The sequence below is a fragment of the Lonchura striata genome, chromosome 3, assembly GCF_050655825.1.
Source record: "Lonchura striata isolate lonStrDom1 chromosome 3, ASM5065582v1, whole genome shotgun sequence".
Taxonomy (NCBI): domain Eukaryota; kingdom Metazoa; phylum Chordata; class Aves; order Passeriformes; family Estrildidae; genus Lonchura; species Lonchura striata.
This window is the reverse complement of record NC_140705.1, coordinates 108,471,908-108,487,749: the sequence shown is the minus strand read 5'-3', so window position 1 is coordinate 108,487,749 and position 15,842 is coordinate 108,471,908. Positions and strand designations below refer to the sequence as shown.

The 15,842-nt window shown below is 45.0% G+C and overlaps 1 protein-coding gene across 6 annotated transcripts in view; it reads right to left on the bottom strand.

Moving 5' to 3' along the window:
- The window catches only part of LOC110482761 (uncharacterized), a 58,699-nt gene that overhangs the window by 31,292 nt on the left and 11,565 nt on the right, over positions 1-15,842 (bottom strand). For all 6 annotated transcript variants that reach the window (XM_085576085.1, XM_085576084.1, XM_085576087.1 and 3 more), the window contains exons 2-3: positions 8,376-8,451; positions 6,659-7,149 (exon numbers count right to left, since the gene is read on the bottom strand). In XM_085576085.1, the coding sequence (XP_085432211.1) occupies positions 6,659-7,149; positions 8,376-8,451 (567 nt within the window). The remainder of the gene's footprint in view (positions 1-6,658; positions 7,150-8,375; positions 8,452-15,842) is intronic.

Here is a 15,842-nt window from a genome sequence, read left to right as displayed (position 1 = left end):
CCATAGGCAGAACTGGAGTGGACTTGCACTAAAACCAATTCTGTATTTCAACAATGCACAGAGAACACACATCCTCATGGAGAAGCTGTTGACATACAGGCTGCAGAACTTCCAAAGGGCCTTTGCAACCTCAACCATTCTGTGAGAATGCTCTAATCTCTGGTACACTGGTTGATGCAGAGTTTAGGAATAGGACTAGATTATCCTGCCTGCCTTGCCTTTGGCATTTACAAACTGGCAGCAAGATGAACCTTACCATCAGTGAAAAGACAACATAGTAAACTTACTTGCCTCTTTCAGGGGGAAATCATTATGCTTTTTAAGAAGCAGCTAGGCCAAGTTGTCCATGGGTTACCCCTCTCTTACATTCCCATTCATCCAGCTGCAGCTGCACACACAGGCACTCCCTAATGTTTTTGCATGAATTAGATAACATCCAGGGAACACTTATGAGACACAGAGACAGAGGTATCTGCTGCCTGGCAGAAGCATAATCACCTCCTTGAGGCTAGGTGGAGTTCCTCATGATTTCCCCTGCTACTCATTATTTCCCCTGCTATTGAGTCTCTCTCCACCTCCCAGACAGCACGTTTTTCTCCCCACCACTGTCAGACTATCAGTGTTTGATGTCAGCTAACTGGACATCAGCTAGCCAGCACTGAGCCAGTCTTCACAACAGAGATCAAACCACAGGAGAACATCTCCTCAGCTCCTCCAAAGATGCAAAGAACAAGATACCTGTACCATGCCCCATCTCCCACTCATATGGTACACATCTAGAGTCCCTGAGCCTCCCACCCACCATGGAACTACATCCTTATAGGTGAGCAGACGAGACAATGTCATCTATCACATTCAGCCCCAAATTCCCTCATGCTAGGACTGCCTTGCAGCAGCAACACACAGCATTTGTTTGCTGGCCACTTCAGTGCCAAACACTGTCAGGGCTGAGATAGACAGGCACTTCTGTGCTGGAAGAACAGCTGCTGCAGCATATTTCTGGGGGTGAAAAATTAAAGCAAAATTGCAGGAAGTTACCAGAAGCAGAATTTCTCATTCTCTACTGATGCAATCGGTTTCTGCAACCCTTTCTTTACTTTGTCACTTTAACAAGCCCACAAAGGACTGCTATGGCCCAATTTCCCACACCTGAGAGACAAGCTCTGGTTCTGGGCCCCTTAAGAATTGGTGTAAGCTATTTATGCTCAGCACAGGCCCCTGAACTCCACTCAGTCACTCTGGAGAGTGAGGCCCAGGGCAGAGACTGGGATGAAACTACCACCAGCACCAGCAGTAGATTTTCCGCACCCTCTCGCCACAGAGAGAAGCTCAGATGGGCAAACAGATGGTAACAATTCTGAAAAGGCCTGGATTCAAATGGGAGGCCAAGAGGTGAAAAGGACTCATGAGCTCACACGTGGAAGCTATCTGGAAGCTATTTGTCAAGTCCTGGAGAGACAGGCAAGGGCAAAACCCAGCTGTGCTAAGGATATGGAAATCTCACCCTGGAGCCATTAGCAGCCCAAATCCCAGACCCCAGTGCAGCAGGGTCACACACTGGATCCTTGGTCATGTGTGGCAAGGGCTGTTCTGCAGCCTCTGTGCAACCAGTATTGACTCAAGGGACATTTTTGGAGCTGATCACCCCACCAGTGCTCAGTCCAACCAAAATGCCAGCACTAAACATACAGAAGAAGGAAGATGGTCTTGATATTACACAGCTAAGCCCAAATTAGGATTCTCATCAAGCACTTTATCCAGGCCATTCCAGTGTCAAGATGAAGATCCACTCCTTTATCTTGCACTGAAACTAGTCACCCACCAAAGGGGGTGCAGAGCCTGCAATGAGCAATCCAAGTATTAGGATGAATTTTTCTCTTCTCTGATAGCCTTCTTCATCCTAGCATCTCATTGCATTTCAAAGAATGCACTAAGCCTCCAAAAGAAAATGCCACTGGCACTCTGTAGAGAAAGCCAAATAAAGAACAGCTGAGATCACTTGGCTTGTTCAGCCTGAAGAAGAAGAGACTGAAAGGACCTCACTGCAGTCTAGAACTTCCTTATGAGGGGAAGCAGAGGGGCAGGCACTGCTCTCTTCTCTGTGGTGACCAGTGACAGGACCCAAGAAAATGGCCTGAAGCTGTGTCAGGGGAGGTTTGCGCTGGATATAAGAAAAGGTTCTTTACCCAGAGGGCAGCTGGGCACTGTAAGAGGCTCCCCAGGTTAGTGGCCATGGCATCAGCCCTGCCAAGGTTCAAAAAGTATTTGGATAACACTCAGGCACATGATGTGATTCTTGGTGCTATCTTTGCAGGACCAGGATTAGAACTTATGGGCCATTTCTAACTCAAAATATTCTATGAATTTCTGATTCTGTCTATTCATACAAGCAGGCAAACCACAGCAGAAAGCTCTGAGCAAGACATGAAACTAATCTAAACACTTTGCAGCATACCTGGAAATATACCCATGTACCCATACTCTTTGCCTTGTACTTCAAAATTATGCTTTCCATATCGGGCACCTAGCCACACAAAGAATTTGGACTGCTTGTTGTACCACCCCAAAGCTGCTCTCCCTCCAAGAGATCTCTCTCCCTGCAAATGCTACACTCTGACTTCACAGGCTTCTTTAAGTAGATTTCAGCACAGGAGGATCCTTTACTTCCTCTCTGTTTACACAACATGCCAAGACCAATTAGGCCCCTGGGAACAAGCTCAGCAGCTCCAAGAAGTCTTTGTGACACCCTAGACTTCCTTATGCCTCAGGTGAACCTGGTGCCTTCACCTTGAGTCCAAGGATGTCCCTGCTCTCCTTGACCTTATGCTCTCAGCATTGCCAAAAAAGCCAGATATGCTGAAGTGGTAGCAGCCATGCAGAGTGGCAGCAGGCTTCATTAAATAGCAAGTGGTTGGTGTGGGAATCCAGGACTTCCCTCTGGCTGCCCTGGCAGGTCTGGGACCCCGGCAGGGGTCAGGAACCCCCCTGGACAGAGCCCCCAGAGACACTGTCTGTGATCTCTGGCCATGGAAAAGAGTTTTCAATCTTACAGGATGAATTACCAGCTCTGAGTGTTTGATATAAGTAATAATTAAGTGTGGCACGGGTGCAAAAGTAAAATTTTAGGATTCTAGATTAGGGGTTCAAAGGGGACAAGATGGAGGAAATTGGGTGTGTCTTGTCCTTTTTCTCCTTCTTCATGCCCTCCATGTTTCACTGTGGTGTTGGCATTTTTCTGTTGGTTCAGGCTGGGGACACACTGTCCAACGTAGGTGACAGATATTGGCACGTTATTGTAAATCCAGCCCAGGGAGTTTCTGGTATTTAATGTTTGTAACATCCCACTGAGGGCAGAGCCCCACACGCTGCCCTGCAGGACAGAGCTGGGCAGGGCAGCAGAACATGTTAGAGATAAACAGAATAAACAACCTTGGAACCAGCACAGACCAATTATGGCTTCTGCTTTGGCAGTGGGGCTGACAGACAGAGACTTTCTACAGTTTCAGAATCATCAATACCTCAGATTCTGACAGGTTGGCAGCAGGGCCTGCATGCAGTGATGTGTCTGTCCAGGGACCATGATCAAGGTGCTGGGAGAGGGCATTCACTGCAGCAAAGCAAGTTTCTGCACAAGCCAGGGCATTTCTGCCCAATTAAGGGAAAGAATAGAAGTCTTCTGAGCTAATTTTCTAGGCCTTTGAAGAAGCAAAGAAAAGCGTGCATTGAAATATCCTCACTCAGCCTCAACAGGGAGACACTGGGTGGGCCAGCTGACCAGCCAGGGTGGGAAATACATCTGCCAACAGTCCAAACTCATGTCTGGGACACAGAAGGGCTGAATTACTGTAGCCTGTGAAGCTGGAAAGGCATAGGCTGGCATCTAACCAAAACAGGGCTTTTTAAACCTGCTCCTGGTACAGCCTTCCCTGCTGCAGGAGGCTGAACTGAAAGGCATGGATGATGGAGATTTCCATTTATTCACAGGCTAAGAAAGGACAACAATTCCCTAACTTCTTAAAAGCACTCTGCCCCCAACCCACTTGTCTCCCAAATTTGCTCCTCTTTTTTACCAAAAGGCACCAAATCACTGGAATACAGGAAGACATTTGGATACCACTTGGCACCAACCCATGGGAGGAAGTAAAACCTTCTTAAACATCCCAACACAGAGCCAGTCTACACTCAACTCTCTGGACCAATATTCCATCACCATCCAACCTAAACAGAATTTGATGCAAAGCATTTGGCACCTCTTCATCCACCCCTGAGTTACCCATACCACATCACACCCCCAAAGTGTCTTCTTATCTCACAGCACATTTGCTTCAGGCACAAATTCATCTTGCCTGAGTCTCTTTGTCATCTGTCAGCTGGATAGAGCTGCAGAAATGGGAAGTAAGGCTCAGGGATAAGAGTGAAAGCCACATCTGCTGCTCAAAGGAAAAAACGTTTAGCTGATAAACTTTTCAGCTGTGCTCTCATGGGCAAGCATATGATAGGAAGGATAAGAATCACAAAGCAAGAAAGGCTTGATGTTCAGAGCCCAGATGAAGCCTTCAAGTAGCCTGTTTAATATTAACATTCCTCATATGCATCATTTACCTGACTAAGAAACACGTGATGCCACACACCAACCAGGTAGTTAAGAGCCATTTTTGTTGGAAAAAAACAGACCAAAATACAAGTACCCCGGTCCAATTTTATAAGTGGGGAATGGGAGTCCTGAATGATTTTCATAGGAGAAATAAGTACAGGTAGCAAATAAAGACTCATCATAAAGCTTCTAGATGTTACTGGCTGAAAGTTAACCAATTAAAACTACAAAAATAAGACAAGTGACAAGATATTCAGGCTGCATCTCACTGTGCATGTGTGTGTCATGTTGTGCCCTCAGTACACTTCTTGTCAAATTAAATCCACCAGCTGACTATCCTTTATTTATAAAATGGATTCCACAACCATGGAATGCTAATGACATCCACAGTAAAAATGTTATTTAAAAACACACTGCCACCTCCACTCCAGATTTCAACCTCTTCTGCAAAAATCTTTGCCACAATTAATCCAGAAGTGTAGAGAGCAAATGGACAAGGAAGCCAATTATTCTTACAAAGCTTCCCCAGAAAAAGCCAACAGTTTGGAAAGCTTGTTTAAATTAGCCCCTAACCTTTATCAGTATACTCCTAAAGCCAGTGCTGAAAGATGCTTGAGGGAGAGCAAGCAGATGCTATGCCTGGCATCCAAATCAGAGAAATCACCTGGGCCAAAAGAAACATTTCCCCATTTACTTATGTGCACTCTGAAAAAAGAGAAGCCTGGGCACAGGCTTAGCAGCTTTCTTCTCCTCTCATAAGGATGTGAGACTAATTAAAGTCTGTCAGTATCAGTAGAAGATTTGGGTAATGTGAAATGCAAGACTGGGCCTTTTGAATGTTCTGTGAGCAGAAACTTGGCTAGAAGGCTGAAAAGGGGGTGAGGAAAACCGTACTGAAAACACAAGTCTCTGCATTATGTATTCATGGGACGTATGCTGCCAGCAGGACTGAGAAAAACCAACAATGTAATAGGGAAATAGAAATCTCACTTTTAGGGATCTTAGAAAATAAATGCATAGTCCTTTCTTTTAGTGGGTCCATCTTGTAGGCTTAAAGGAAGTGTTGCAAGCAAGGTTAAAACTAGTACATCCAACAAACCGGAGGCAATGAAATTCTTTCCTAATGAGAGGAAATTCAGAACTGAAAATAATTGTTTTTAACTTACTGCAATGTACCAGGGCCAGCAGATGTCTGCAGATATCCTTTTAAACTGGCACTACACCATTGCAAATAGAAAAATAATGAAGAGACATAAAATACTAACTCTACAGCAAGGCCTTTTGAAAGAGAGGCGCCAGATGGGAACTGCACCAGGTAGCCTGCCCCTTTTCCCAGGCTCTGCAGAGATGAGGCAAACTCCTAGCATTTCTAAACTTCAGTCCCAGGCCAAACTAAAGTCCTGGAAAATCAAGAGCAACTGCATCTAGAGCAAACTGCACGCAGTTTGTAAAGTGTTAAGAAGGTAAAAAAGCACTCTTTTAATCAATGTAGAACTCCTAGGAGGCATAGAGAGATCTAGGCCCAAAGAGGTCAACGAGTGTGGAAATTCCTGTCATCATCAAATAGACAACCACTTTCACCAAAGGCTCTTTTGTGTACATGCTAAGCAATTAATTTATTTTGGAGTAAGTGACATAGGTCAGATCATGGAAGCAGTGGTAACTTGATGAAAGCAAACGCCAGTGATTTTGCTCCTCTGCCGTGCAATGAACTGGACAGTATGAGTGCTGCTTTCCTGCTGGGGTAGCAAGTCCAAATTTTGTGTGGCTAGGTGCCTGATATGGAAAGCATAATTTTGAAGTGCAAGGCAAAGAGAACAGCCCAAGTGTAGCAGGAGCCACACACGAGGCAGTGCCTTTACCTCTCAGGAGGGGCATCTACACTTACCCCAGTTTGTCTAGACAGACAGCAGAAGCACCCTGAAGGCGTGCCCCTGAAGACATGACCACAACAAGCAACCCTATGAATTTACCAATCCTTGCCTCAATAACCTTTTACTGTCTTTGCTTACCGGGCCTTTTTCTCGAGCAGTGCTGCTTTCCTCACGTCAAGTTCTGCCTTACCTGCTGCATTTTTTCCAGGTCAAGGCTGGGCCGGCTGACCTTATCCCCATATCCTTGCCGATGTCTCTTACAAGGCATGACCTGCTCGAGGCCCGCCCCAACACTGGTGAGGATTAAAGATCCGGGCGCCGGGCTTCGCACCAGGGGCTGGAGTCTCTTGGGAGGGGAGGCACTGAACAGCACGGGGCTCGGGCTGGCGTGGAGGCCATCGCCCCGCTCTGCCGCGGGCCGGCAGGACATGGCGCACAAGTTCTTCACCTCTTCGTCGCTGGAGGAGGCGTTGTTGCCGTCGCCGCAGCAGGCGAGCCGGCTGACCTGGGACCACTTGCGCTTCTCCGCCGCAAACTCTCGGCTGATGCGCTCCAGCTCCTCTTCCGAGCTGTGGCGGTCAAGGCCGGCGTGGATGAGGGCCCGAACCTTGCAGCATTGGTTTTCCTGGTTCTGGAGCTGGTTGGTGGCCAGGGGAGTCAGGGTACAATTCCGTCTTCTCTCTAGTGGGAGGAGGAGATTGAGAAGTGGCAGAGCAGATCTGTGTCCCACAGCCTAAGAAAATGGGCCTGTTTTCTCCTGACCTGCTGTTTTCATCTCCTCCCATCTTCTCTTCCCCAGATGAAATACCCCCCAGCTGAATGCTTCCCTTTGGAAGTTTCCTGCTTCCCTTTGGAAGTTTCCAGACCTTTTTTCAGACCAGATTGCTAAATGTCACCCCCTTTCAAACTATCACCTGGAAGTCTAGTTCCAGAAAAATAACATCGATCTGTCACCCACCTCACCTCCTCAAGGTGAAGACATGAGCTTACAAATGTGTTGCTAGGCACTTGCCTCTAGCCAAAAACTAATAGTAACTTCTAGTGACCAGTTCTTAGGGCAGAAGAGCCAAGTTACACTGTTCTGAGCATCACCTTTATGGCTCAAACAAATCAGATCTGGTTTCTGGAAAGAAAAGTTCTCTATTACAAGACTTGTCACACAAGAGAGCTTGTCTTCAGCACAATCTAGGCATGCTTTATTTCTTCTGTTGAGCTCTTTTTATGCTAAGCATATGGAGCAGAGATTTGGATTCTAACAGGGCATGTCCTGTGGGTCAGGAATTGAACTTCTGCTACCTCTGCATAAGAATCTGCTTGCACAAGGCATGCACTAACAGCAAACTAAGCATAATTTAAGAGATGCATTTGCTACAGATTTCACCTGCAGCTCTAAGCTACTTCATATCAAGTCCAAAAACAACAGCAAAGCACCTGTATCTTCTCTACCAAAGACTCTCACTAGATGTAAGAATAGGGCTGCACAATACCAACAGTCTAGGAGGAAGGGAGAGACATAATCAAATAACAAGTCCAGGGGAATGAATAAACTGAAGGTTAAAACTCAAAATAGCAAGTATGAGGAAACCCAGAACAAAGATGACACAAGTGCAAAAGCATGGAACAGAAGATAAATTTTAGTCCCAGCTCTGCTGCTGGCACAATTGTGGACCATCTCTGCAGCACTGGGACTTTAACACATGGTTAACAATATCTATTTCTGGTGATAAAAATGCAACTGCAGCATCTGATAACACCAGCTTCTCCCTGTGAGGTGCCAAATGCTTCAAAAGGCATCTGACTGTGGTGCATTGGGGACTGTGAGGGAGGCACTTGCAAGAGCACAAGTGAAAAGAAAAAACTGACTTCAGCCGTAGTATCCCGGGATCCTTCTATCTTCATCCCTTTACCTCTGTCGATCTGAGCAAGTTCCTGGTTCTCTCCCTCAGAGTCATCGCTGTCCTCATCACTTGGGGGATAGGAGATCTAGGGGACAAGGAGAAAGAAAAGCCTTCATCATGAACACTGAATATTGCCCTGCTGCTGCCCAAGCCACTTCCCCCACCCTCCCCCTCTCATATCCTGGAGGCATCCACCCCACCTAACCACATACACCCGGCCACAGCACCTTCCTGTATACACATCCTCATCTCCAGCCCCAATCTCCCATCATATCCTCTTCAATTCAGCAACACAGAAAACACAGATTTCTGCTGTTTCCACCACGCTGCACTGCCAGCTCTTTCCCAAGTACAATGAACATATCCTGCCTTGCACTTCCCAGGCATGTAGCTGACAACCATCATGGCCTACCACATCCACATCACGTGGATAACTGAATCTCCAAAATCTCCACTGCCGAGATAAAGACACATCCTGTCAACAGCACTTGCAAGGCACCCACAAATGGAAGTGGCACGTTAGCTTTAGCCATCCTGTGTATGTGCCCACACTTCCCCCTTGAAGTTCACCCACAATCCACCACAGAGCAAACTCACCTTGCTTTCCTACAGGACAACCCTGAAATATTTAATAGAAATAAAAGAAACATGATTTCAAAGAAACATAGACAAGACTGTTTCGCTGTCCCCTCCAGGAGATAACTTACAGTACCACTGAACACCTTTGATGCTCCAAGATTAACAACAATTCATGTATTTCATCAATATCAAGACAAAAATAACAATTCATGTATTTTGTCAATATCAAGACAAAAACAACGATTCATGTATTTTGCCAATATCAAGACTTTTCAGGAACATTTGCTCTGTGTCAGCCAATGGACTTCAAGGCACTTAATACTCACTCAAAACATGTCTAACACTGAACAAACCTGGAAGCTGCCTCTTGAGAGGATTCAGAGATCTGAAACCAAGCTTTTGTAGGTCAGATAGATCACACTGCTTCTGAGTTTCCTACACAGAGGAAATCCTACTTGCCTTGTTCCTAAAGTGACTTTTGTTCAGCTGCATAGAGCCTACCTGGAAGTTATTAGATCAAACCACTGAGCTACACAGCTTAGTATGTGTCTCTGGCAGCAGCCAAATCCAAATGAGTCAAAGGAAAATGCAATACTTAAAAGAAACCTTTATAAGAAACAGTTCTGGAATAACATGATCATAGCAAGATGAACTTCATTATTCTTTACACCTTTTTATTCAGTATAACAAACATGGCCATCATTCTTAGCTGCCTCAAAATACTTGCTCACAACAGAATCCAGCAGCAATATGTTTCAAAAGGTTGCATAACATGTTTCTATTTTACACGTTTGATGTGCTGTACTCTACTTTTACAAAGAGGCAAGCATGCAGCCATTACACTGATTTGGACCATTTTACCTCCATCACCCTGGGGAGATGTCTTTGCAGTGTTTCAGCCACCCAGAAACATAAAAGAGGAGCTGCATTTACCTAGGTATCTATGAAAGACACACTACTGATGCAGAGAAATATAACAGTTGAGAGATTCTGACTGATACTGAATTTCACAGCTATTAAATCAACACACCTATTTTGTGACAATCTTCCAGGACTGTGTTTGGGGCATTTTGTGCCCCCCAAAAGAATGCTGACACCTTTTTTCTCCCCTCTTTCTTTAAAGTAACCTTTTGCCCTTCTGTATTTACACTGCCCTTTGAGAAATCAAAATATATTTTCCTTCCAGTCCTTAAACTACGTTCTCAACTCTCAAAAGATTAATCAGGCAAGTCAGATTTCAGATTAATCCCTGCTGCAGATATTCCTGAAGTAAACGCAGGACGTTGTTCTTCCTTCTACAACTACAATTTTCTTGTATTTGTTCACACACATGCATCATTTAATAAAGGCAGCTGGCACTGAGGAACACTGCCAAACACAGACTTCTAGTTGTCCCCAGAGCAGGTATAATACCTTGTTTGTACCATGGTAGTTCACAGAGGGGACAGCTGACACTGAGGTGCCATTGTGTAGCTGCTGTACAGACAGACAGAGGTCCTGTCTCCATTATAAAAGCCAAGGCTCCCATTCTAACTCGAGAGGTACTGACCTTAGTCTGTAGCTCATTCCCACATAAAAACCTTTCATTTGGACACGGCAGGGTTTTCAGTGAGGTTCAGCAGCTCTGCGTGGGAAACCCAGCAGCTTCAGTTTCTGTGCAATGTGAATGTCAATACATGGCATGGCACTGCTTCCAAAAAAAAAGCCAATGACATCTAGCACATGGAGGTGAAACAGCTACTGCACAATGTCACTGGCTTGAGATGCTCAAGATAGGAGGTGGATTTGAGTCAATGACTGACATTTGAAGGTCTTTGTGTCTATCAGTCATAGGCTTCCAAAATATTCACTCTTCCCTGTGCAAGTGAAATATTGCTTGCCCTTAGCCTCATATGGGTAACTCTTCTCTACTGGGCTCTCCCCAGTCCCTCAGGCAACCAAACACCAATTCCCTTGTGAACTGCCTTAAACACTTTGCTAGAGACTTCCTTCAGAGCACCTGAAAGAAAAATCTTTCAAACAAGAGACTCTAGCTTTCATGGCCCTCAACAGAAAACCATCATTAATAGTAGGCTAACCATTAATCTTGAAGAGTTAAAACTTTTTACCTGAAACTCCTTGCCACAATACCTCACACAGGCAAAGATTAATGGAAGATCAAAAAATGGATTATCTGTCAGTCTGGATAAAAGACTTTCTAAAAACTAAAGATCGATGGAATCAAAAGCTAATGTTCTATCTGTTCTGTCTAGTTGGAGATAAATATTCTCTCCCTTGACTCTTCCCAGGCTTTAACAGTACCCTCTCCTAAACACTCAAAAACATTTCACCAAACACAGCAGTGCTGTGTTCAGGCCTCCAGCTTCCCATATATTAGCCACAGATTTACTTTTGTCCAAGGCAGTACAGCCTCATTTTCCTCAGAAATTCAGAACTGTGGTACTGCTGTAGCAGAAAATTTGAAAACTTCATGTCAAAATTGCCACCAGATCATGGCTTCATTCAAGTACATCAAATACAGAACTGCTTACCCTGAAAGACACCTCTTGGCATCACAGCAGTCCAAGCTCTTGCCCAAGCTGGAACAACTAGAAAAAATGTTAGGACTATGCCAAACACACTTTCTGCCTTAACACGCAAAACTGAAAAGAATAGAAAAAAAAAAAATCTTCAATTCACATAGATGTGTGAATGTTTACAAGCTATGTCACAAAAGAAGCCAAAAACCAAAGGACAGGTGGCCATCCACCCTTCAGTATTTCTCCAGTAAATGCATCAGAAAGCAGCCTCCTGTTGATGAGGATCACCCAGTGTTACACCTGGGATCTTCAGCTCTGGCACCTGCCTTGCCCTTGGTCAGGATGAGGACTCCTCCTGTGCCAGACAGAAACAAACTAACTTCCCCATGCATTTCATTTCTCATCCATCTCTCCAAATATAGTTGGTGTAAAATAACCAGATGGTATTTAAGGAAAACTTAAGAGTAAAGCTTACACTTTTGAGGGAGTTTTAACATGAAAGACAAACTAGGAGATACAAGAAAAAAAAAAAAACTAGAAACAGAAAAAATGTCTTTCTGATCACACTGCTGCTTGCCAACTGAGTAACAAACTGCAGCTGAAATTGCCCAGGTCCTAAAGGGTCACATCACCCTCAAAGTCTAAAGCTCTGAAATACATCATAAAAAAGTCTCATTATGTTAAAGTGGAGTTCTTCTTGGTTTAGCTTCCAGAAGAGAAATTATCGTGCTATCATACAATCAAAAGCAATGACATTAAGAATCATCTGTGAGCTTAGAAAGGATAAGAAATCTCACTTTTAAGGCAGACACAAACTCCCCCACCAGGCTCCACTTAAAGGCTGCATTGTCCTAAAAACCTAAAACACCAACAGCATGGTTTGGTTCAGCATAGGTATGTTCGTGAGGAAGAGATAATACAAAGATACAACTGACCACAGGCAAGCCCTTGTTCCCAGCTTGAATGAAGAATGCACACAGGCTGGAGGGCATCATTCCCAATCTCCCTCTGGGAGCAAGGGAAGGAGGGAAGGAGGGAGTTTACCTCCAGGGAGGTGGTTTCCCTGGCAGAGGCCAATACTGCCTGTGCTGTACATCCAAGGCTGTTTGTGACCCAGGCTTGCTCACTTCAGGCCAACCAATCCAGGGAATCTCTGCAACTAAGTGAAGTCCCTTCCAAGAGCCCTGGAAAGAGACTCTGCTAAGTTGGTCTCACACCCCAGTTCCTGTCACAAAACCAGAAAGCAGTGGATGAGCTCAGTAATGACTACTGGTATCTCTGTGATGGGGAACTGTTTTCCATTTCTTCATACTTCAGACAGGAGAAATGAAACCAGTACTCACTCACCTCCCCCCTGCCACACTGCCTACAGAGCAGCTGCTACAGACATGGGCAACCTACAGCACAGGGCCCTGCTGTTGGCTCTTCTTCATTTCCACTGCTTGGCTTTAGTAAAAACATTTTGCTAAATTTCCCTAGTGTTATTTTTCCAGGTCAACAACTGGTACAGTTGCCACGGGACACTGCCTGATCTTGAATGACGGAGGTGCCATCCTGCCAAATACAAGAAACTCTGAATTAGAGAGAGTTGGAAAACAAGGTAAATGAGACACTGAAATGCAGTTTTGAGCCATGGAACATTAGGAAGAAGGAAGGAATGAGTCAAACAGACCTTCAAACTAACATGCAACTCCTTTCCCAAGGTCTCCTTTAATTTTGAGAGATATTCAGTGAATATCAGGGAGAATTTATGCTAGTACAACAGGCTGTCTCTCTCCTCAAGAAAAGTTGCCAAGTTCAGTTCAATCTCCAAACATCCACAGGTGAGATGTGACTGTCCAGGCTATATCTGGGTTTTACAGCTGGGGTCCTTCAACAGCTAAACTCCCAGCAAGAACCGTCCTGGTTTGGAAAAGCTTTTCTACAATATGTTTTCCGTGTTAATATGCTCCTCTTTAATTTTCACAGTAAGTCTGCCTTCAAACTCTATTCACCATTTCCTTGCAAATGGCTACAGCCAAACCCAGGGCTCATAACCCTTGAACGTGATCCTGCTTGACAGAGCAGCTGTTGGGTTAATGAAAGCTGGGATGGGCCAGTGGGACACAGCACTCCCTGAGGCCCTTGTTTTCTAAGCCCTACCTATGCCAAGTACAGCAAAATTCCTGTTGTAGGATGCCAGCTTCTGCATGGGCCTGGACTGTATTAATTGTCAGTGGTTTCACAGATGAGAGGGAAACAGAGAGTCACTCCAGGTAGCCAAATCTGCAATGCTTTAAAGTACAGTTATTATTCTTGTTCAGTGCTTACCATTCTCATAAACTGCCAAACATGGTCACTGGCAACTCACGATGCAAGTGATGGCAATCATTAATCAAAGAACATGAAAACCAAGCTTCTGTTCTGAGGAGCAATGACTGAGCTGCATTTCCAGAAGCATGGGCTTAAATTGGGTTACCTAAATCTTAAAGGAAGGCACAAGGCTTACAGAGAACAGTGAGGACATCAGTGGTGCATGGGAGTGAGGAGGCACACGCTTGGTTCTCTTACCATTTCAAATCCTCTCCCTCATCCACCTGCACTTTCACAAATACACAGGTGTGTCCTGACCATACTGTCTGCAGCTTCTGGAAAGAATTGGCACCTGTGGACAAATCTGACTAGAAATAAAGTGGAGATACACTACCCTAGTGCTGGGGATCCTCATCTGCAAGCAGAGGAAACCAGACAAGTGCTGACAAGTGCAGTGGGGCTGGCTTCAGCCCTGGAAAAAGGTTGTTGTTTTGACTGGTCAAAACATGGTTCAGGCCAACACAGCTGACTCTCTGCACTCTCTCATCTGCCCCACATCAGTTCTCTTTGCAGCAGTCAGAGCGTACAAACCTCTTTTTCAAGAACTTCCAAGGGCTAAGCTGAGATGATTTTGCAGAGGGAGACTAAAGATAAAAACAACAGAGGGTTTACAAAATAGAAACCAACCAAACAAAAAACCCCAAGAAACCCAGCCAGCCCTGATGCTTCACCATAATCCACAAAAATATATTTACACCACCAGTGAGCCTATGGTGCTTGAAGACTTGGAGTGCACAGGCACCAGAAACTAGATACCCCATGCTCCCCAGTCCCAGGGAAGTGAACACAGCTGATGCCTACAGCTGAGACTCCTACAACTGAGTCACCCTGGGTCTGTTCTCAGAAACTCTGGGCAAATATTGTTACAAGAGTAAAACCAAGATCATGCTTTCAAATTCCACCCAAAATAGAAATAAGTAAACAGACTAGAACAGACTCAGTTCTACCAATGGTATAGGCATCCTTATAGAGGCATGCACTCCTCCTATCAGGCATAACACTTCTGTGCCAGCAAAAGACACAAAAGGAATGCTATCAGTTAAAAAAATAGCCTTTAAAAGGCCCCCTAGGCAAAAAAAAAAAATCCAGACTCTGTTCCTTACCACACAAAATACTCAAAATCTGAGAGAACTCCATTAAGTTTATGTATCCTCAAAGCCACTATGAGAACAAGAATCTCTCTGATTAAACATAGCTGCAGTCATGTTTGAAGCCATGGTTTCAATGTTATAAAATTCACTTGTTGAAAATACAAATAAAACAAAGTCACTATAGTCCTCACTTAGCAGGTGGATGGGGTCTGGTAACAAAGGTGTTACCACAGAAATAGAGTCTTTAATCCTTCGATTTCCTTCCTGACTTCCCAGACCGATGTGTTCCAAAGCAAAACCACTTCTGCAGCATGGGAGCCAGGGGAATGGTGCAGCTCCCCGCTGTGATATGTATCACTATTTTGGTAGCAAGAACTTTTACAAAATACTCAAACTATCCTTAGGTTGTAAACTGAAGGGGGCAGTTAAGATTTATAGCTCTTACTACAAGTGACAGAAACCCTACACTCCTCCAATTCCACAGGTGTGCCACTTCCCAGTAAGTGTCCCACCAATGTCCTACACTCCTTCCACATCCAGCTTCTGCTCCATAGGGATACCCAGCCCAGCCTCAGGTGGCTGTCACCTGCATGTGACAGAACCACACTGTGAGTTTCTCAACAGCTCCGTCACTCCACTCATCGCTTTGCTGCTGCAATAAGGAGAGCTATGGCTAATTCCTATACAAATTTCAAGGATTCTCGTGAGGCTGGCATTCACCTGTTAGCTTCCTCATCCTATGAAAGGAGACAACACAGCTCGGATGAGAAGGGAAAGAGATCCCTTTGCAAAGGAGGTCAGCTTCCCTGGGAGCTCTCAGCTCGGAGCCCTGGCAATAGCCAGGCTCACAGCCGGCAGGAGTACCATTATTCACAGTGTGGGCACCACAAAGCACAGCAATCCAGGAAGACAAAAAGGACCCCGAAGGATTAAAG